The 23,220-nt window shown below is 41.5% G+C and overlaps 1 protein-coding gene across 3 annotated transcripts in view; it reads left to right on the plus strand.

Moving 5' to 3' along the window:
- Positions 1-16,300, plus strand: part of RC3H1 (ring finger and CCCH-type domains 1) — a 50,083-nt gene extending 33,783 nt beyond the window's left edge. The window contains exons 15-20 of one of the 3 annotated variants that reach the window (XM_009324625.1): positions 1,763-1,973; positions 3,078-3,168; positions 3,285-3,420; positions 5,418-5,588; positions 6,195-6,310; positions 7,564-16,300. In XM_009324625.1, the coding sequence (XP_009322900.1) occupies positions 1,763-1,973; positions 3,078-3,168; positions 3,285-3,420; positions 5,418-5,588; positions 6,195-6,310; positions 7,564-7,714 (876 nt within the window). In that variant the 3' untranslated portion in view covers positions 7,715-16,300. Of the gene's footprint in view, positions 1-1,762; positions 1,974-3,077; positions 3,169-3,284; positions 3,421-5,417; positions 5,589-6,194; positions 6,311-7,560 lie in introns of all 3 variants that reach the window. The other 2 variants (XM_009324626.1, XM_009324627.1) reach the window with 2 other exon arrangements.
- Positions 16,301-23,220: the final 6,920 nt, after the last annotated feature.

Raw genomic sequence — 23,220 nt, forward strand, 5'->3', positions numbered from 1 at the left:
AGGAGAGGTAATAAGGTTCTGGAGAAGCAGCCTCCTTTTTCATTGCTAAACAAAGCATTCTTCTGCCCCAGAGCTAATTTTCAGATAAGCAAATAGGATCTCTGCTGCTCTTCAGTTTTTGTCTCCTCACAGGAAAAAATTCTCAGGAGACCTTCACTGCAGATGGCAAGTGAATTAATTTTTCCTTTTTTTATTGCTCATAAAAGATTCCTTTTTTCAAGGGTAAGAATAGTATCATCTGAGAGTGCGTGGTGCTGGATTTGATGCAGATGGCATTGCAACTTCATTACGTTCTTTCCCCCCACTCAGTAAATGGAAATAAATTAAAATTGGTACTAGCATCCTACGGACTCAAGATTAAAATGTCATTTTAATCTCTGAATTCCAAAGTAGATGCTGGCTAATACCCCTTCCAATTTCAACATGTTAACATTTCTTGAGTTTAGCTTCCAACTCAGTTGTGACTGCCATTTTCACTCCATTATTCCTGCCTTAGCTATGTTATCTTGTCTGTTTCTAGCAATCCTTATCCTCACTGAAAGCTTGCAGAGTTTTATTTTAATTTTGGACCGTACTGTAGTTTTCAGCCTTTAGCCAGTCCTCTTTGTGTAGTAGCCCCACTTACCTTATTCTTTTTGCTGTACACAGCACTGTGCCACAGTTTTATTTCTTTAGCAAAGTCTTAACTTGTTTTTGGCAATTCTTACCGCGTTACGTTTCCTGGCAGCCAACGGATAGCTTTCCCATTTAACTAAGTGCTTTTCCCTTTTTTTTTTTTTAAATTGAGTCTGTTTATTTCTGTTACTGTTTTGTGTTTATCTGGATGTGGTGATTATTGGGGGGGTGGTGGTGGTGGTGTATTTTTGTTTTTCTTTTGTGTTGATGATTTTTTTTTTTAATTTATTTTTGTTCATGGAAACAACCAATTGACTTGTGTTTTTAAGTTACTCACTCCAGGTGACTTCTCCCATAAATGGCCTAACTTTATCTCAGGAAAAGCTTTGTTAAAAATCTTTATGATAATCTGTTGTTTCTTCTTCTAAGTAAGTTGAGTCAAATTGGCTTATCCTGCTAAATCTAGCTTGTTTTCTGTGCACATCTTTTCCTTTGTGACTGCTTGGCAAAGCTCTTCGAGTAGAGAGAGAGAATATTTTATCTGTTCATTGGTTGACCCGTTAAGGTGTTTGAGTCTGAAGCTGAGTTAGAAACCAGGATGTTCCAAAAAGTACTACTGTTTAATGAAAAATGTGCCTGAAAAGATGTACTAGACGTGTCCAAGTAAGTGCTGTACTGAATAATTCCCATTTTGAGTCATCTGCAGGCAGTTAGATGATATGGTTCTTAACACTGGGCTTCAGAGGCATTTCTTTTGGACTTCGGAAGGAGTATGTATTTGTCAGATAATGCCCACTGATCTCCTCTTAAACTTTTTTCTGGAGGTTTTTTTTTCCCTTCTGTCCCATTAGACTTTCTCTGTCTTAATTTCCTTTTGCTGCTGCTCCCTTCTCTTGGATTTGTTCGCAATTAATCTTGCAACTACTTCACAGTGGTGGTAGTAATGGCCATCTTAAGTTACACCATTAAAGAAACATCACTCTAACAGTGGAGTTACAAACTGAAGAATAGGAAGGCTAATTGAAGGATGAAGGGAATAGAGAATACAAGAGAGGCTTACTGTACTGGTACGAGCTTGTTGTAAAAGGTATGTGGTTTTATTCATTTCTGAATAAGTTTCTGACTGTCTTTTCCATATCTTGTCTAGAACGTAGATAGTAAAGCCATGCGTGACCAGCGATTAGACATGCAGCGAAGAGCAGCAGAGACTGGTGATGATGACCTCATTCCATTTGGAGACCGACCAACTGTGTCAAGATTTGGGGCTATCTCTCGTACTTCCAAAGCGATGTACCAGAATTCTGGTCCCATGCAGGCCATGGCAGTTCAGGGAGCTACCACCAAATCAATCATTTCAGGTACGATGTGTGCTCTTGGATTTTGCTGGCTGTTGCTGTTTTCTTTAGTGCTACAGTCTAGTGCAAGTTGAAGACAGCTCCTGTAAACTTGTTGCTTGCCTTAGAAATATAGCTGAGATGTACATTATGCCACTAAAAATAATTCTAGGTAGGGCTACACTGAGAAGCCTGAAGAAAAAGGCTGGCACTACTTCCTGTTCCACAGAGAGGTTTATGCACACATAATGTATGTGTTGGTGATTTGTTGCTGTTTGGAAAAAGTTACTTTGTTCTGCTGGTCCCTCTGAGATGAGGCTTCTTTTAAATCTGTTGTAGTAGAATACAGAAACTTACTGCTTTATCAAATATATAATGCAAAACCATCATAACAAAGTACTGTTCTGCACTCCTACTTTATTGATAATTGCTGCTGCAAGCTTAATGCAGCCATTGTTTTGTGTACTGTTAGGCAAAGCAAATGAAGTAGGAATGGTTTATTTTCTACACATCTATTTTTCTCATCACATGTATAGCGTGGCTGTATATCTTACTCCAAAAGATGGTCTCTTTCTTCAGGTGCACTGGATAATCTTAAGAAAAGACTTAATTATATTCCCTCAAACTTCCTTCTAGATTTCTTTCAGGAGTTAACTGCTGAAAAACTCATCTGCTTAATTCAAGCAGTAACTTTCTAGACTTCATCACAGGTAGAACTCTGGGTTCCCTGAAAGCTTAATCTTCAAACTGATGTTAACTAGGTATCTCAGAATTCTCAATTGACTCTTGAGTCTTTTAGGAACTTAAAAATAACTGCTCTCATAGTGGCTGTAAGTTTGTTTTTGTGTCCCTTTGTTTTCTGAAGTCCTTCACAAACTCATAGACTCTGGAAGGCTGTAGCAAATCTTGTTGGACATGCAGGAAGAGTCATGCAATATGCATGTGAGACTGGTCACACATAGTATTTTTGTGTTCATTTCAGCAGAAGAAACGTCAGACTTCCTCACTGTTAGAGGGCTGACCTTCCTGGTTATTTTCTAATTTCTGTCCAGTTCTGTGTGTTGGCTGAACTATTTAAAGGATAGTTTTGTAGTAATGTGACATGGTTTTCTTCCTGTGCACTGGCAGACTACAATCCTTATGGAACTCACGGTGGCTGGGGAGGCTCTCCATATTCTCCTCATCAAAATATACCTTCTCAGGGACGTTTCAATGACAGGTAGGATTGCTTTATTTTTTCTTTGCCTTTTTCTAAATTTTCTTTATCTATTTCTTTCTGTGCCAGCTGAGTAAAGCTTTTTTGGAAATCTTATTTTTGCTTTTCTGATCCCAAAGGGAGAGACTGTCCATGTCAGATGTGGCTGGTCATGGGAAACAGTTGCCCTCAGCAGAGCGAGAGCAGCAGCTACGCATGGAGCTGCAGCAAGTAGACCATCAGATTAGCCAGCAGACACAAATGCGAGGACTAGAGGTTGGTACCAACATTTGGAAGAGTGGTGAGGGGTGGTATGGAGAGAGATGAAGCTAGTAAAGCTGCTTTTCATGTGTTGATGATCTTTCTTTGACTGTAACAATATTCAGGAACAATACTTAATTCTGTGATGCCAGGCATCAGGACTGTGGTACAACTGTAAACCACTCTGCTCAGCAGCAGAAACTGCCCTGCACTTCGTGTGCAAATCATCACCATACTTGAATCTGCACTCTGTGTTCATTCATGTTAGCTTTCACTCTCTCTCACTTACTCCCCCTCTCTGTTCATCTGTTAACTCAGAGGCAAACTTGTGTAGATACCTGTTCCTCTTGGCTTTACTGCCACTGAAAATGTCTGATTTTATGTACAGAAAGCTATGATCTTCATCTGTTTCACATTTGGCTTTGTGTTGTACCTGTTTCTTCCTAAATAGTGCAAGCCACAAGAGTCAAGAAAATAAATATTAAAGATATTTAGCTTGGAAAATTAAAGCTTAATATTTTATGTCTCCGTGCTTAGAAGAAATTTAGTCACTTGCAACATGAGGAAAGATAGGAGTCTGCATTTGTAAAAGAATTAATGAGCTGAAATCTTTGTATTTTGTGAGACACAGAAGGAGAAATCTCAAGGCATAATGGAAGTGTTTTAGCAAAGCTTTAGTTACTTTTTTCCCCTCCTAGGAAAAATCAGTAAATATTTACCAGAAAACTATTCTAGGTACCTCAGCAACTATTCATATTAATGTTTTCCCAGAAGGAATTGCTATAAGTAGTGGATAGCAGGTTCTGCTGAAACTATGGTTACCGAAGAACATGTGTTATAGAGGAGAGTTATTGCAGATTAGTTTTAAGAGCTCACAATTTTTAAATCGCAGCAGCAGTTACAAGTAGTATGCATTTCTTAGTTACTTGAAATATGACTTGTGTTCTTGTGCTCTTGTTTGGGAACAAGAGGAGAAAATGTTTTAAATTTTGCATGTCTGCTTTTGCCATAATAGAGGAGTATTGGAAAGTTGCAAAACCCCTAAGTGGCCTTTCTCTCCTGCTCATTATTATTGTGATTGTGTCAGTGTTAAATCCTACATAGTTCAGTTTTGAGCCTTGATTTTACCATAGTATGAATTTCTCAGAAGTAATCAGTTATTTTGAGTAATAACAGCTTTCAATTTATCTTTTGTGTTCAAAGCTGCAAGTAGATATTTGAAACCCAGGAGGCTTTATTGATTTACCTGTTACAAGGTTGTAGCAATCACTTAATTCAGTCTGAGCATGAAGAGAGAGATTATTTTGCTTTCTTCTCAAATGAATGAGCATTTCTACTTGTAGACCAGCCAGATGTTCAGTTGTGTGGAGTTAGTGTGTTTAAATGCAGAGCATACGCTTACGGAACTGATTCCCAAGTATTAACAGATTTTTGGAGTGGCTGACATGGTTACTGCCTTTACTTGGCTGCTAGTAACTTGCAACTTGTGAATGACCGTAGTCACTTGCCCTTCTCTGTTCCTGTGCTTCCTAATCGGGGTCAGTAGAGAGCTACATGTTGACATCCACATCTCTCAAGATATTTTATATGATTTAGTAATAATATGGGCTCTACTGTAGAATTCGATAAATTCTACTACTGCAAAATAAAGCAGCAGATTTGCTTATCTGCTGTTATCTTTTGTTCAACAAATAGCTTACAAAACAGTAGTGGTTTTGTTCATGTGCTTAAACTTAGTTTTGAGAAGGGAGAGGTATATGGGGAAAACCCATGCAAATTTATTACAGTAAATGTATTTAACACTGCTTGTTTAAAAGTGAAAAGACTTCTCTGCATTTAAAAAATGTTTAAACTTGCATTGGAAGTGATTTTGATTGGGACCTTGTTAAACATGGAGAGAGAAGGTCTTGATTTTGCAAATAAGCAATACTTGAGAGTTATGGCCTAGAGCTCTTTCTGTGCTTGGTGTGTTGTGTGCTCAGTTGTGTATGTGCTTGGCTTTATGCATTTAGGCTGTTAGTAACAGGCTGCTGTTGCAGAGGGAGGCGACTACCTTGGCAGGCCAACCACAGCCCCCACCCCCACCTCCCAAGTGGCCTGGGATGATCTCAAGTGAACAGCTGAGCTTGGAGCTACACCAGGTGGAAAGGGAAATTGGGAAGAGAACCCGTGAGCTGAGCATGGTGAGTGCCCTGGGGGTGGGAGGCAGAGAGGTGGAGTGGAGAGCCACGTAGCTGGCTGCAGCCCCTTCACCCTGGCAAAAAGGCTCTCTGCTGGATGACCACAGCTGGAGTCATCCATCTCCCTCTTCACCTCTTTATTCTTTAAAACCTCCTGAAAAGTTTCTTGATTCTTCTTTGTGAAGAATTTGAATTCTGGCAACTTTAAAATGCTCTGCTGTTATTTTGTCGGCATTTGAAAATAAGCATGGTGCTGAATTTGTTGAAAACTATGAATCATCTCCAAGGTCACTGTGCCATGAGTTCTATAAACTGCTTTAACATAGAAAACATCATCTGCAAGTACAGGCTAGTGTTCAGAAGTCTGTGTGCTGTTACAGTCGATGGTCTTTGCTTGTTGTTACAAGAATCATCCCTTCCTTTTGGGAAATACTGTGTCCTGAGAGGATGAGCATATCTTACTGAGTCTGTTTTCTTGTCTCATGGCTTTTATGGGTTATACTGTGTGACTCCAATTTACAGGCCTTCATCATTGGTCCCAAAGGATGAAGTCTCAAATTCTTTTAACACAATGTTAAAGAATGTTTCTTCTGTCCTTTTTTTTTAAAGGAGAGCCAGTCTTCACTGGATATTAAAAACAAACTGGGCACCACTAAACAGACAGAAAATGGACAATTAGAACCACAAAGCAAGGTTCCAGCTGAGGACCTCGCACTGACATTCAGGTAATGTGGGTCTTCAACCTTTCTTTGTATAACAGGAGAATGACTTAATCAGGGTCCCACTCTGGTATATGAATAATACCCCTTGCCTCACATTATCTCTGATGTGGAAGCATATACTAGGAAAAGATTATACAAATCAAGCTTTCATAGTGCAAGCATGAATTAAGGGTCATTTCAGCTGATGAGTAGGTGAGTGGAATGAGACTGTATATCAATTAACACAACAGAAGAATTGCAATGTTTGTAAGGCTAGAAGTCCATCTAGCCAATATTGGACGAATAGTAGGGAGGAGCAGGAGATAAACAACAACCATAAAAGAAATCTTTATCTACCATTTTAGTTTCAAAGAAAAGAAATGTTCCAAATGTGAGAGGAAAGTTATTCCATCCTGCTAATGTTTGTGATGTGGATGTTGTCTAGAAAGGTATGTAACTTTGAAACAAAGTTCACTCTTATTTGTAGGCAGTAATTTTTATCTGTGTAGATGCTGGGAATGATTTAAACTCACATTTGATAGTCAGTTGAAATAAGATGTTGGCTGGGAATGCTGGAAATCTACAAAGCAACCATTTTCAGATGGCTGCAAGCATCTGTGTGTATTCAGCCTAATACTTTGAACAGAAAAGCTCAAATGCTGCAGATGTTTCGTAAGTCAAGTTTACATAGCTTCATGCGAACAGTTTAGAATCTGGATGTTTATTCAGAAAGTGTATTTATTCAGAAAACGTATCCCTATTAATTGCTTATGAAGTCCTATAACCAATCCTTGAGTTCTGTGCTGCAGCATTAGATCGAGGCCTCCAGAGCAGAAACTAATTTTTCCATATGAAATTCTGGAAATAATGAAATTGAAACAACTTTTTTTTTTTAATTAAAAAAATTAAGATAAATGATCCAGGTAAGTTAAATATTCTGGAATGTGTGCATTGTACAGATTGATACTGTACATCTTGCGGCATATACTGAAATACCTTGCAAAATATAACTAATCTAGAACCCTAAAAATATGTAGTCTTGTTTGTTTTCAGTTAGCCTTGTGTTAGTTCTTCTCTTTCTGGTAAGTACCTGCAGCGTACCAGACAACGTATTTATTATACAACACAAGTTTTTACATGTTTACATATGTTCACAACTGTTCATTGAGATGCTGCAGCAACAAATATTGAAGTCCTTTTACTTAAAATAAATGAAAAATCTCAGTAATTACTTCTCTTCACCCCTTCCCTCTTTCTTCTCAACTTTCTTTCAGCAGCGATGTTCCGAACGGATCAGCCTTGACACAAGAGAACATTGGCCTCCTGTCAAACAAGACAGCATCTCTCAGCCTGTCAGAGGACCCAGAGGGAGGAGGAGACAACCACGACTCCCAGAGAGCGGGAGTTACACCCACGTCTGCTCCATGAAGTGAGGCCAGCATACCCCAGAGTTTCTTTTGCTGGGGTGTTGGTAGCTTCCATCACGTTTTTTTCCAGGGGTGATTGGAGAAACCCAGGAGCAACAGCAGTAGCAGAGCAGCAGGTCCAGAGGCAATGTGCACAAACACAACTACTAGAAACAAATCCTGCACATAGTTCACATTAACGCATTTTTTAATTAAAAAAATGAAAATTAGCAGTATCTGCAAGCGATTCAAATTAAATTTGTTTTTGTTCTGTGAATGAACTTTATTTTAATAACTTTGGACGCCTTGGATCCCAGGGCTTAAAAAAAAAAAGATATTATATATATACTCTGTTTGATTAATTGTATGATCTTAATGAAGTAGGTTTTTTCTTTTATTTTGGTATTATTACATACCCAGTGCATAATTCCTTATCACCTTAATTTCTCAATGACTAAAACAACCTGGCCGCTTCCTTGTATGGTTTAAGGGTAAACAAGGAATGAGGGTTGCAGAGTAGCTGTGAATTGCAGTGTCAAAAGATGTGCAGCAAACTTCATTCTTAAAACAGTTCCCCCCACTGTGGCTAGGAACTGAACCCTAGCTTGTGCGAGACTGCTTAAATTATTTAAGTTTAAACTACAAGTGACAGAGTCTTTGCCATGTAACAGGTGCAGTCCTTCGTGTATGTCCCAGCACAGCATGTGTAATTAAAGAGGATAACAAAATAAGTGTCCAACATGCATTATTTTATTTGAAGGTTGCTGGCCTTTTATTTTCTGTTGGGACTAAAGAGGTCAGCAGAATGCAGACCAGTCTACTACAGCATGGGTATTTCTGAAGCTGGTTAGCTGAGGCTTGTGGTAGAGAGGCTTAACTAACCAGTGAAGGTTGTGCAGCCATGACCAAGGCTAGAAACATGAAGTAGAGTGAACATAAGGTTACGCAGTTGCTAGAAGGATGTTAACTGCCCATGAGCTGGTGAACCATGTTAGTTCATCCAGTGTTTGCTGGGGTGTTTTTTTCCCCCTTCTCACTGCCTTTAAAACAAGCTTACCCAAAGTCCATACAATTAATTTGATGCAGAGGGACTTACTGAACTCTCTGCCTTTTGAAACAGGTCTTTCATGTATGCCTCCTTCTCAGCAACTCTTGCCTTTGTTTTTTCTTCATTGTTATTTTATTATTATCATTAAAAACATAACAATTTCCTCTATAACTTGATTTTTTTCCTTTCTTTTGTTCAGTGATACAACAGTTATTCAATTGTAATACTGTTGTGAGGGCCTTTTACTGAAGGAGACCAACATCTTTGATGGCAATCAAGATGATGGCTATCTTTAAAAAAGAGGGGAACATTTATTTCTTTTTTAAATTTGACATTGTTTAAAGTCTGTGTGTATTAGAATTTGACACCTGAGAATCAATCTGCAGCTTGTCTGCCACTGCTGCAGTGAATCCTTCCTAGATTCCCCTTTCACAGGGGAAAAGTTGCATCAAAATGACCATTTAAGGTACAGCACAGATCCTGTCAGAAGTAGTTGAAGTAGTGAAAAGCAAATTTTGCTGGATAGATCTAGTGTGCTACTTCTCCAAGTAGATGCTTTGTAAACGTAAGGTGGAGAAATGGTAAGCCTTTCTAGGTGTTTTATTTAAAAGTTAAAGAAATGAAAGATTTTGCTCTTGCTGCACATTTTTTGACTCTTTCGACATGCACTGGTGTGAGACCCTGTATACAAAGAACTCTGTGGAGAATGACTTTAAAGTGCTGCTCCCTCTGCACCTTCTTGGCCTGTTCTCATTTTTTCTTTCTGGGTTAGACTACTAAATTGGAAAGCACTGGTTATGTAATAAATTACTGCATTGCTTTGGTTGGGTAAAGCAAGAGTTAATAATTTTTTTTGGTTTTTAGTTTTTTCCTTAACCTTAACTCCTGCTGAGGTCATAGCAACCTTGGGCTAAGCTTTGCATTCATCATACTGTTAAATAAAACAAAATGGGGGGTGGGAGGGGATACAGTCCCACTATTGCCTACCAGTAGGAGAGTCCAAACAGAAGACTCTTTTGAGTAGCAATTATTTAATTTGCCCAGTCAAGGCACCGCGTTTATATACTATTTCACATTGAATTTGATTATGCCCTACAGACCTGGCTGGTCAAGGATTTGATACACATATTGGCTTGGGATTCGAGCTTTCTTTTTTATTTAAATAAAAATTTATATATAAATATATATATACATATATACATAGTTATATCTGTATATATATTGGGTATGTTTTAAGAATTTTTTCGCATGAGCGCAGCTGTTGTGATCAAATGTCTGGGAGGTAGAAACACTGAATGAAAATAAAGGCATTTTTCAGCACACACGCCCACACTTTCCATACGTCTTCACACGGGTTTATTTCGCTCTTAGTTGAACTTTGGCCTCTTAATTGCCAAGAGTAGTTTTGAAGCTTGCTTTTTTTTCTAACCCCTCTTTTGGCAAAGAATCATCGCAGTAAAATAGCTTCATCTACACCTTGCCCCCATCCATCCTTATCTCCTACTTGAGACCTAGCATTACAGCTGCTCCCCTTCAAGCTGAGCAGAGCTAGGCTGATGCAGTTTTGAGCCCGTCAGGTCTGTTCCTCCCTTCTGTGCTCTGGGCATGACCATGATTAATGTGTTCCCCTGGCAGCCTGCTCACAAGTCAACTGATATGGGCACCGTACCCTGTTCTCCCATGCTTAAGTGCAGAGCACCACCATCAGGTCAGCCTTCTCATTGTAGTTTTTAATTAGTTTACTTCTTCCTGCTGTGTCTTTATTAACACAGGGAGCTCATTTTAGTTGAGATAATAGTGCAATATTCTAATCTAGGAGGACAAGCCCAGAATGTACCTTTTTTGATTGCAGTAATTCTTGATGTAAAATGAATTTTCAAAGACGGTTATGATATGTTTGAATCTACAGAGTCATTTTCAACACTAGGAAGAAAATCTGGAGGGGCAAAAAACTTTTTGCCTTTTATTACTTGTGCCAGCTAGTTTCCTTGCCAAGTTAGGGATTAATTTTTTCTCCACTTTTGCTCCCGGGAGGAATTCTGCAGTAAGAGCTGTTCAGATTGCTGGCCTCCATATGGTGAATGCTTCCAAAACCTGTGGATTAGAAGGAAGACCTTACTCTTGTTTTTTCTCCTTTATCCAGCTCTCCGTGCTGTACTTTGTGCATAGTGTCCTTGTTGTGGTCAGTGTGTCCAGGTGAATGCCCTGTTTGCCCAATATTATATTTTGGCTTGTTAAATAGTTTGTTTAATATTTACCAACAGTATTGATTTTTGGCTTTGTTTTTTCCCTTCCTCCTCTTGTCCTTTTTCTGCTTTTGCAGAAGTTTAGTTGATAAAACAAGTCAAACAGCAAAATGCAGTGCATGCTTTTAATTCTTTCTGGAAGCGGCACCTAAAATTTTCCCTTTTTGTGGAAAAGCATGCTAGTAGAACTGGGAGGACAGATAGCTCTACATATAACAGAAGCATTGATGGTTACAGCAAATAACTAGGGAATGAAAATGTCTGGAGTAACTCTGTATACTGCTACGTTCATTTCTATAGCCCATCATTGTCCCAGTTGTACAGGAATGCTGTCCACCTCAGTGAAATTGGTCTCAGCTAGAAAGTGGTTTAGTTCCTTCTACTTGGGCAAGAAGAAGCAGTATTACAATGGTGTTAGGACACTACTGCATCATTTGGTAGGTAGGTTAGATTTTCTACTGCAGTAGACAACTTTGAACACTCATTGATTACCTGAGTTTCAGCCCCAGCATGGAGAAACTCCCCAGAATAGGAAGCTTCAAGTGTTAGGTTAAGTTTTGGTATGTCAAACAGTGATTCAGTCAGTGTAGGAATGTTGTTTCTTTATTCTGTAGTGTTATTTTCCTCCTCCTTCTGTCAACATCTCTTCTTCCTTTCCTGTGACTTAGCTCTCTTTTCTTAATAGGATAAACTTACACTTTTTCTTCTGCCCCTCTTGCATACTATCGTATCCTGTCCCATTTTAGAGTAGGACTTTTTTATTCAGATCAGAGTACCTTTCAAACTTGCAGCACTGTTATCCCCTTTCTTCTCAAGTTCTTCTCTGTCTAGTTTCCTCTGAGCCTTACTCTCTCCCTTTTGTCCATACCTTCCTTCCTTTCCTTCTGTGGCTTCCCTGTTCACCCTCCCTGATTGTGTAACAGTGACAGCTTGCTGCCTCAAAACAGAGCATTCAAATGAATTCGCTTAGCCAATAACTTCTGTGAAGTTGCCTTTTCTAATGGTGTTATTACTCAGTGATGCACAAATGTGATATTGCCCCTACTGGTAGGCAAACGGGGGATCTGTATAAACATGGTAAACTGCTGTTTTTCTTTAAAGGAGAGCCAAAGACTTGTGCTTTACACTTTTTTTTTTTCCTGGTGTAGCCATTTTGATTGTCAAATCTTTGTAGGGTTTTGTGAGTTGACTGTATTATCCTAATAACAATTTACAAAAGTTAATGATTGTCAAGCCTTCTCCATATGTTGAATTGTGGAAAATCATTCCATTTAGTCATACAATTTGCAATGTACTGAGATGTATCTGGGGTATTCTGACATGTTTCCAGTCTCTCATGTGCTCTCTCAGATGAAGGAATGGCTCATTTAGAGAGGGAGAAGGAACATAGAAATTTTATATAATCAAAGAAGCCTTGTCTTTAAGTGTTTAAGTCTAAATTGAATACTAATTTAAAATTTAATTCAGTTACAGTAAAAGATAAATCTGTGTTGCAAATGTGACTGACTTTTAAGCCCATTGGAACTGAAAAGTCTTGTCAAACTGTAGCATTACATTAAATTAGATGTGGAAGAAGCAAACTTGTATGATGATATTGTCTCTTGACAGCACAAATTGAGTAAGGTGGGGCAAATTCTTTATTAGAAAGGACTAAGAGTGAGGCTTTTCATTGATAATACAAGAAAGCCACTTGCATTTCCCTTCCTTGATCTAAAACTCTTGCAGACTGTTACGAAGGCTTTCAGGTTCAGAGAGAAATTTATAAGTTAGAGTAGCATAAACCCTCATTTCCATTGCCATTTCCATTTATAAATCGGACTATAGCGAAGCAGACTTACAGGATAGTTGTCTGAAGAACCCGAATATAAAGTATCTTCGGTTGACTAAGCTATTTCAGACCCCCTTTCGTGGTCCAAGAAATTCAGTGCTAATAATCAGGAGGCTCAAGAGCAGGAGTGCCATCTCATCTTCTTTGTTATAAAATGGGGGGGGGGAACATATAAGCAGTGTGCAAGTTTTCTGCTTGTCTGTGTGTGTATGAAGAAGTTTTTGTAGTCCTAGAATAGCTAGAAGGAACACAAAGCAGGACTGGGGCATGACGTTACCTTCATATTCAAATTTTGTCATCGTTCACTTTCCAAAACACACACTTCCTATTTGCATCTTATAATGTTGGTAGCACTGATTTAAAAACAACCAAAAAAAAGTCAGCGTGTCAGCAACTTAATTTTTTGTATCGCAATAAATCAGTTCCCCTGGATGAAAAAAAGGCAGCAAAAGTTCTTGAGTTGTCTAAATGGCAATTTAGACATGAACTGGAAAAACATCTGCCTTGCTTGAGTAAATGTAAACTCTGAATTTATGAGGAAAGTGAAACAGCTTTTCTGAGCCACCTTTTAGGTATAGCCTTGGTGCTAACAGTTGGGTGGTTGTTACTTGTGGTACACCAGCATACAGATTATGTAGCGCAAATTGATGTATTCTCAGATGAAATATAATCTGAAATGTCAAAAACTTCATTTGGGGATTCTCTTTTTCATACTCAACTGTTATCAACTGCATTATTTTCTGTTGAAATGTCGAGGGGGTGAAAGAGGCTAGAGTAAGTTAGTTCAAGTCATGCAATATCAGTAAGCGATTTTGGGGAATGTTATCCCAGCACAGTGTCCTTACACAGTTAACAAGCGGTCTTTATTGTGTAGGAAGAAGAATGTAACTGCTTAGTGTTGTCATAGTCTTTGAGGCACTTCTTGTGATGCAGGTAGAGCCTTGATTAGCAGGAAAAGGAGAACAAACTTAATATTGATTTTCTTTATAACTTTATTTCCCCATGGCAAGTGTAATATCATGCCGTGGAAACTCTTTGAACACTATGGTAAGCAAAGAGGGTGCAGCTTTTTCTGAAATTTCCCAATAAAAAAAAGCATGTGGGAATGTGGATTTGTCTGCATTGGGAACATCCCGGTCATTTGAACCTTAAAATATGTGACCATAATAATCAAAACTGAATGCCTATAGCTTAGTAACCTAAATAATTAACTGATCTTTCCCAGGCAATCTTTGCAATTCCAGTGAGTTTGTGAATGATTTTAGTGCAAATTGCCAGGTGTTCAGCATTTAGGAAAGTCTAGGTGCCTAGCTTCATCCAGCAAGGCAGGTGTCTTTGGATATACAGGCTGGATGTTTTCATATTCCAGGAAACAACTGATTCTAAGATTTGAAAGTTTTAGGAAAACACAAGTATTTACTTCAATTTGAAAAATACAGTTTTGGGAAAGATGGAGGCAACAGGTGGTGCAGTGCCTCTGAAAATAAAAAGCATTAGAGATGATGGAATTACATACGAAATGTATATGGGGAAAATATATCTGTAAGCAAAAAAGAAAATCTTGTGGAGTATTTGATGTTTAAGAAATTATTTGCTTCTTTGTAATGTTAAAAAGATTTATAAATCGCTCTGTGGCAGACAGTACTCACAAGTCTTTGGCATCCAAACCAGATTGTGTATTGGATGAATCCCACAACTGGATGTGTGCACTGATCTCTTTATTTCTAGCTTTTTAAAAAGAAACTTGGTAGCAGCATTTTATAAATGTATAAAGCAACCTGAGACAGAAGAGAAGAAACCCTGTTCACGTCACAGCTGCTGCACAGTTTACTATTGGTACCTTTAATCGGCAGCCTCTCCTAAGTGAAGCTGCTCTAACATGGGCAAATCTTCAAATCATTAAATGACTTTCAGTTTTTTCTAATTTTAAGGAGTTCCCATTACCCCTTTGGCCTCTGCTTGCTGTGTAAGCAGCCTCTATGCTAAGAGGAGCTTTCCTTGAAGTCAGCTTAGCAACTGTGCTGTAGCTTGATTATTTTTCCCTATTTTCTATAACTGGTCGCATAGTGTCAAGCTCTTTCCCCGTTGTATTTGTTGCTATGGGGAGGAAGAGGTGAGGTAAGGCATGCGTGGGAGGAGGGAGGAAGAGTTGTGGGATCTTCTATATGACAGCTCCTACCCCCTCTTTGAAATGATCCACTTCCAGTTGTGGGATTTCTCTACAGATTACTTTTTCCCTGTTTTTTGTAAGCCTAGTTTTCTTTGATCTTGTTAGTTCCGTACAAGTCTCCCCGAGACATTCTGCAGTCATTATCACCTTTTTGGGTGGAGTTTATTTTATTTTTTGGTTTGTTTGGTTTTTTAAATACTTTTTAACATTGGTGCGTATATGCTTGGGATAGAGCTCATGTAATTTTCCAATCGTATTGATTGTATGTGATTGTGCCCTGCAGAGGTATATTTAACAAAAAAATAAAAAGGATAGCCTAGGTAATAAAGGAGACCATGAGATTTGTTGAGTCAGGTTATGAACTGTTTCTTGAATTTATTTAGGATCCTGGATAAGTGAAATTACCTGTCTGCTGTTCTCATAAATCAATGCTAACAAAATGTCATGAATTCTCGCTTTCTGTTTGAACTGGTCCTTTTCTTGCTTTTCTTCTCCTTCTGCTGTTTTCTTCCTTTCCTGCTTCTCTTCCCCATCAAAAAAAAGTCTTGAGCCTTTATGGGAATGGCTAACTGGGTTGGTATTGTGAATATTTATTGTTTGTAACTATCAAAACATTTTTAATAGGAGTAGAGATTAAGTAGAATGTATGAGAAGAATTCCGTAAACGGAATTCTTTGCAAGTTCAGGGGAATTTTGAAGTCTTGTACATATAGGCCTGGTCACGGGGGAGGTATTCAGAGGCACACAAGGCACTGAGATCGCTTTCTTTGAAAGGTTAGATGTTTTACTACCTTTTGGAAAAACTCTGAGATGACAAAAGGAGTAGAAGAAAGGTTCGCTATATCCAACTCCCTGTGTCTTTACTCCTGCAACATACTTTTTAAACTTGAAAGAAAAGCCTTCTAGATATTATGCTGAAGTGGGATGGAATGGACTGAAGGAGGCAAGAGGATCCAGAGATCTGAAAGTCAGTGTTTGTCTCCTTTATTTCTTTTTTAGAACTATAGAGCCAACAGTGTCACTTTTGTATTAAAGAACAAGGAAGTGGAGACCTGTTGTGTGTGCATGGTGGTTGTCTAGAAAAAGCCATATGTTGAAATGCTATTTCTTCTTCCCTCTTCACCTCGCTTTTCTCCCTCTTAAAGCTGGCTCAGCCTCACCTTGCTGCCACATAGTGTCTAAGGGTCCTTTGAGTTACAGATTCAACAAAAAAAATAGAGTGGAAAGGTGGCAATTCACTACTTCATTTGTAAATAGATGGAAGTGTCTACAAGGTCTTACCTGCTTTTCTGTCAGCATTTGTATTAAATGATAAATTAATGGAGAACACTTTGAAATATCTCTCATTTTCTGTCTGGGATGAATGTGCATTCTTCTAGATTTTGTGTGAGGTGTAAGACTGGGTAAGACTGACTGTGTGAGACTTTCTCCGGGTCAAGGTGTGCTTGTTCTCTGCCAGGCTGGAGCATAAGAGATGCCAAATAGCAGAGAAGCCGCGTGCCTCTGTTTGGGGGTCTGGTCTGTTCTCCTCTGACTCTGCCTGTAAGCTTAAGTGGCTTCTTCATGTATTCAAGAGAGGTGAATGAGAAAGGATACTCAATTAGCAAAATTGATTATTTTGCTCGAAGAGAGTCTACGTATTTAAGAAACAGAACAAAACAAACCCTTCAGAGCAAGGAGCAAGCAGCGTGCCTCTAATGTTGAGCCTGTTTTGGAACTTGCCTTAAAGCGAGAATAAGGTTTGCCCCACCATCTGGTTTGTGGTTTTTCATCTTTTCCTTTCGCTCCTTTTTGTGGGCTTTAGGAAGTCAGTAGCTGGCTATAAATCTGAGACTGGATGAACGTAGTCTAATACAGAATAAGCTGCTGCTTCGCTGAAAAACTATTCCTCCTCCTATTCCAGGGCAAGCACAGCCTTCTGCCCTGGGAGTTCATGCATATGTTTATTACCTCTGTCTTTACTTTTGAGCCCAGGCACTGTGGATCCAGTCTGAGGTGTGTGCTTTGCTGGACTGAAGCCCATCACTGCTGACTGTTAGGCCCCCTCACACTTCCACACAGTTGTATTTCCTTGCTGGATGGCTTGAAGCATGCAGTTCCTATAAAGGGAATTGTATGTACTGGGCAATCCTGCAGAAAACTGGATGTTTCAGTCGGTGATGGTTTCCTTTGCCTTTGTCCCACTAGTCTGAGGGTCCAGGATGCTCAGGTACTCGCCCACTTAGGAATTAAAAAAAAAAAAAAAAAAAGGTGTATTTCTGCAGTGGTTGGCTTTTAAAGAAGATCTGAAGTGCTGTGGAGAGCCAAATCCCTGTGGAAGGGAGCGGTGGCTGCTCTGCATCAGGAGAGCTTTGGGGAAACTTGGAGGTTTTTGTATACGGAAAAGAGGGGAGGCTGGCTTCAAGTGGGTGGCAGCTGCTGGAAAATCTTCTCCCCTTTGGGTATGGATCCCAGCATGGAAGGGAGCTGGGGAAAGCTAGCCCAGAACACGGGATTTCCTGATCCCATCTCGCTCTGTGAGTGCACGAGTCTTCCTCCCTGTGCATCGCTGTAAGACTCAACAGTGAGCACCCAAGGCACAAACCAAAATTAAGCAAATTTGTGTTCCTGCTTGCCACTCAGGTATGTTTAAGGGCTGTTTCCAGCTTCTCCAAAAATGCGGCAATTCAGAGGACAGTGCAAGTATGTTGAGAAAACCCACCGTCTCCCTGCTGCTGTAAACTGCTCTGGGCTCTTTTCTGTGAAAAGCAGAGAGCAGAGCTTGTGATCTTCTTCCAGAGGTGGCAGGCAGCGGTGCGCTGTACGTCACAGCTCTATGGGCACTTGGAAAAGGCAGCAGCATCCTGAAGCGAAGGGGTCCCCTGTCCTGGCTGGGATGTCTTGAGTTGTTTCTGTAACTTCCTTCCCCGTGACTGTGAACTCTGATGCCCTGTCTCCTGGAGTATGAGTGTGGGAGAGACTAAAACTGAGGCATGATGCCTGCTCCGTCTTGCCCTAGGCCACCAGGCTTAGAGCTTTGGTGCTTAGTGATTTTGAGCAGCTGGTCCCTGCTTTGGGTCTGCGAACAGCGGCTTTGGGAGAAAAACAGTCCCTCCACTAGAGGAAACAAGGCAGCTAGTGATTTGTATTAACACACTTGTCACTTTGGATGCTTCCGTAGGTACAGCTCTGCTCAGGCGTGAGTGCTGGGTTGTTGCTTTGAGCTGAACCGGCAATAAATTGCCACTTACATACCGCGCTCAAAAAAAAAAAAAAATCTATTAGCCACCCTAAAGGGTATGGCTTGGGGAACTTACAGACCCCTTCAGCCCTACAGTTTCAATTCTGGAATTAACCTCACTGTTAATAGGGCCACCATCATTAAAGAAAGCATTTCCATGCTCAGTTTTAGGCGTTCGGCTCTTCTTTGACAGTGAAGCAAGCATGCAGTTGCAATACCAGTGTACTTTGTCACACTGGTGAGAGTTCATTCACATTAGCTTGAGCTATATGGGATGTGCAGAATACTATAGGTGTTTGCTCTTGTTTTTACTGCATTAAACTACCCCTAAGCATTGGGTGAATGGAAACCCATGCTCGGATGTCTGCCTGCTGCTCTCTGCTGGGTGTGGAGAATCCCTAATTCCCCCCACAAAGACCCTGGGACCTGCAAGCACGGGAGTTACCTTAGAAAATTAAATCACCAGCCACTTGGAGCAACAAGGTATGGTGTGAGAGTCCTTTCTCACAGAGGACGTTTTACCTCCTGCAGCAGATTACAAATACCTAACCTGCGGGTTACTCACCGACTTGCGTTGCAGGTCTGGCCTGATATGCGGTCAGGCAGAAAGCAATTCTGAGGAGCAGGCGTTTGTGTGTGTTGCTGGGCAGTGTTGAGAGGGGATTGTGTAGCTTTTGTGCTTGCTTTTGATGAAGATATCCCCGATTATAGAACTGATGAGAGAGCAAGAATGATGTTATGTTGGGCAGAGGTAGTTTTAAATTTGGCACTTGTGGCCCCAGGCTATGGAGGGGAATCCATGAAAGCAAAGCTGGGTCCAGAGCGTGTCGTCCTTTCACTTATTTCCACAATCTCTGCCCCATTTAATTCTAGCCCTTACTGGTATAGTAAGGTCTTTTACTTCCCCCAAACCAGTCTGCAGCTGCATTTTCCATTAAGACCTGGGCTCTTCCTGGAGGCCAGTAACAGGGCAGCTTTAGCACCTGCTGAGCCAGCCAGCTCCTGGGTTTTGATGTTCAGGGGGCAATGCTTTCGAAATTGTAGAGCAACTGCATCCTAGATCGGAAATTGTGTTGCTCAGTCCTGCTCCCAGTACTGCTACGCATGGGCTGGAGATGGGGGGAGACACTGTTAATCCTCAGCTTTCCAGTTGTGCAAGTGAAAAGGTGAGTGTATTTAAAAGGGGACGTATCTGAAACTGCAGAGTGTAAAGTGGGGCAGTTTCTCCCAACTTGTGCCTGTTTGGGAATGGGAGGTGACGGGGCTTGGGGCAGAGGGAAGCATTTTGCTGAGCTACAAGATACTAAAGTGAGATTTACAAATACCTTAAATCACCACATTTTTATCTGAACTCTTGAAAGTTTGGGGGCTTTTTTTATGGTATGAGCAGTTAATTTTCTATTGGCAAGAACTGAAGGCATCTGGCACTTGCATGGGGTAGGTGGTCAAACTTTCCCTTGTCAGATTGAACTTTAAAACCTCTTTCAAACTAAACATTGCTTTTTTTCTGGTCTTTGCTTAACCTTCTGCAGCCGGTCATCAGCCTTTGGCCTCAGCATCCTACTCCCCTCCCACCCTCCCCTGCTTTCGTCTCAGCTCTGCTTGAGCACAGAAATCTAGCGGGGAAACTGCTTTGGACTGGTTTGGGCTCAAGCAAGACTGCCTGTCCTCTTAACGATTTGCATTTACATCCCAAAAGCAGAAGGCTGGAGGTACAGGGGCAGGTAAGAGAAACCAACTCCGCTAATGTTTCATTGTTAATTAACTCCTTGTCACAGGTTCATTTCCCTTTGTAGGAGCCTATGAATTTTAGTTGCTGCCAGTGTTTTTTTGCTCTGGGCATGGGCCTGAGGAACTATTTTGAGAGGGCCCTCCCATCCCAGCTCTCACGAAGGCTCACTTGACTTTTATCCCTGACCTGTAGCAATGCTTCATGGTGCGGAGAGCAATTCATAAGGTCGGGTTGTCCTGAGTAATCACTGATCTCTTGCCCAGCTGTGAAAGAGCACTGCTGATCTGCTTTGCGCTCTGTTTTTGGGGTGTGGGGGGACAGGGAAGGCTTTTCTTCTCAAAAGCCTAAGTCAATCTCAAAATGGTTTGAGCTACTTAACATTTGCTGGGCTCTTTAGCACACTGCATGGGTGCTGTGGGATGTTCACACTGCCGTGGGTAGCACTGGTAGGTTCAGTAGGGTGGTTGCTGGAGGACGAGCTGTGGGTCTATGAGCCCAATTCGTTGTCCCTTCATGCAGCGATGATAAACAGTGGAATGGAAATGTCCTGTGCTGGCTTGGAGCCCAGCTGTGTTGCACAGCAGGCGTGGGATGGAGGGTAGTTTCTGTACACTTGCCCGGAACCTTCTGATTTTGAGCTGAATCAGCAACTTGTTTCTTGGCTTTCTACCCTTCTTAGAGGGGTGAAGCAGAGGAAAAGAGCCCTTCCTAATTTTTACATTCTTCCTTGCCAGTAACCCCTTTCAGGCAGTGATGTTGCAGTAATACTTTTGGGATCCTTCCAGGATGAAAGCAGTTGACTTATGGAGTGTGTGGCAGTGCTGCAGGGGAAAAGGGAGTGTCAAAGAGCTGTGGAGGGAGGAGGAGTGTTTTTCCGCCAAGCGCTACGGCAAAGAGCTGGCCTAAGAAATAGCAAGGGCTGTTGCTCTAAAGGGCAGCTGTCGCCTCTCAGGGTGGTAGTTCGCCACAGGTCTCACATCGCCTCTCTTGCAGGAAATACTGCGTATGTAGATTGGATACGTCAGGGGCTGAGCCAGCCTTAGTGGCTGATAAATTTGGTTTAAGGCATTAGTATGAAGTCCTGCATCTCCTCTAAGTTGAGGGAGTCAGGACTTTACTGTGAAGTAGAAACAGGGAGTGTTTCCCATTTAATCAGGACAGGATGAAGATGAGGTGCTTGCCCCACTCTTGTGCTTTGGGTTTTAAATGTGAGATTAGCAGCACTTTGTGTCATGGCAGATGCCACCATCTGCCTTTATCTTGACAGAAGCAGGCAGTTGTGCTTGTACAGGCAGGTCAGAACATGCTTGTGGACATGCCTTTCCCTGGAGGCGAGCAGAGTGACAGAGCAGGGGCTGCAGTGAGGTCCTTTCTGCAGTGGGACCAGCTGCAGGCAGGTGCTGTTGAGGCCAGTGAGAATTAAGCGTGGGTGAGGGAGGGCTGTTGGCAGGCAGCGAAGGGCCACTCCAGTCCTGGCCCTAGGGCTGCGGAGCACAGAAGTGTGCCTGGCTTGTTGCTGGCTGATTTTTCCTGTAGGAGGGAAAGGTTTGGAAGAGCAGTGCTTCCTGGAGTACTTTCAATTATCTGAATAGTTTTCCTTTCTCTTGCCCTCCTGCCCTGGGGGGTATCTTTTGTTTCTGTATTTGGTTGACTTCCCTCCCCTTTTAGATTTTTTGCCCTTTGTGGTGTTGCATCTATCCTAAACCTTTTGAAAGATAATCTGTTTCTTGTTACCAGCAAGAGCGGTGGCCGTGGCCTGAGCAAGTACGTCTTGTTTTGCATGTTTTCTTGCAGTACTTGTTGCTATGCTAGTACTTGTTGTATGCTAGAGAGGGCCCCTTAGGGCTCAATATGGTCTTGGTGCTAAGTGAAGTAATTTCTGCTTTTGTGGAGGAACTGGAGCCAAGATGAAGTCACTGCCCAAGAGCCTGGGGAGGGGGTTGTGAAAGAACCCAGAGGTCTCCTGCATCCCAGATCAGGCCTTGAGCTGCTCTCATTTTCCTCCTCCCAGGTGCTGGCCCACCAGTGCTGGCAAGACTACAGACATGGGGATCACCAGTGCTAAATGCAACTTTAATTTAGTTACTCAGGAGGCAGTGCTTGGTAGCTGTGGCAGTGAGTATGTGGGGGCTGGCAGAGACCTTCCCAAGTTAGACATTTCTTTGAAAAAGTCTTCCACGGCAGGCAATTCCTGGGCGGGCTGCCAGCCCTTTCTAGTAGTTGTTTCCCGAGCTGTTGTGACTGCGGTCCATGAGCTTCCTCCCACGGGTATGTGAACAAACCCAACACAGAGTCACATAAAGAGCATCTCAAAACTGCAGCGCATAGGAAATCTTGTGTGCCATTTAATTGGCCCTAGGATGGCTGATGAGGCCTTGCTGCCAGAGCTGATGGGGTGTGCAGATCTGTCCTGGTTTCGGCAGGGATAGAGTTAATTTCCTTCGTAGTAGCTGGCACAGTGCTGTGTCTTGGATTTAGGATGGGAACAAAATTGATAAGGCACCGATGTTTTAGTTGTTGCTAGGTAATGCTTACACTAGCCAAGGACTTTTCAGCTTCCCATGCTCTACCGACTGAGAAGGCTGCAGGTGCACAAGAAGCTGGGAGGGGGCACAGCCAAACTGGCCAGAGGGACATTCCATACCATGTGACGTCATGCTCAGTACATAAACTGGGGAACACTGGCCAGGGGGGCCGCTGCTCGGGGACTGGCTGGGCATCAGTTGGCAGGTGGTGAGCAATTGTACTGTGCATCACTTGCTTTGTGTACTATTATTATTATTATTATAATATTTCAATTATTAAACTATCTCAACCCAGGAGTTTTTCTCACTTGTGCTCTTCCAATTCTCTCCCCCATCCCACCGAGGCGGGGGGCGGGGGGGGAGAGTGAGCGAGGAGCTGTGTGGTGCTCAGTTGCTGACTGAGGTTAAACCACGACAAGATCCCCTGCTTTAGCAAAGGTAGAAAATATAAATTGTCTCTGCCTTGCTCTGGGAGATTTTCAGAGACCTGCTTTTGCTGGAACATTGTTATTAACATTAGCCTATCCTCCTCAGGTACCAGGGACAGTCAGTTTGCATTGAGGTGTTGTGAACTTTGGACAGGAATACCTGTGATGCACCAGCTACACCATACACGCTTATAAAATACGCTTTTTAGGGATTAAAGATGCTCAATGCATTGAGGGACCAACTCCCCTGGAGACCTCTTCCTTATCACCTCTCTTCTCTGCTGTAGCATTTCCTGCATCAGTAACTTAAATAGTGTAGAGCTGAGGTGAG

Source organism: Pygoscelis adeliae, unplaced genomic scaffold (assembly GCF_000699105.1).
Source record: "Pygoscelis adeliae isolate BGI_AS28 unplaced genomic scaffold, ASM69910v1 Scaffold126, whole genome shotgun sequence".
Classification (NCBI taxonomy): domain Eukaryota; kingdom Metazoa; phylum Chordata; class Aves; order Sphenisciformes; family Spheniscidae; genus Pygoscelis; species Pygoscelis adeliae.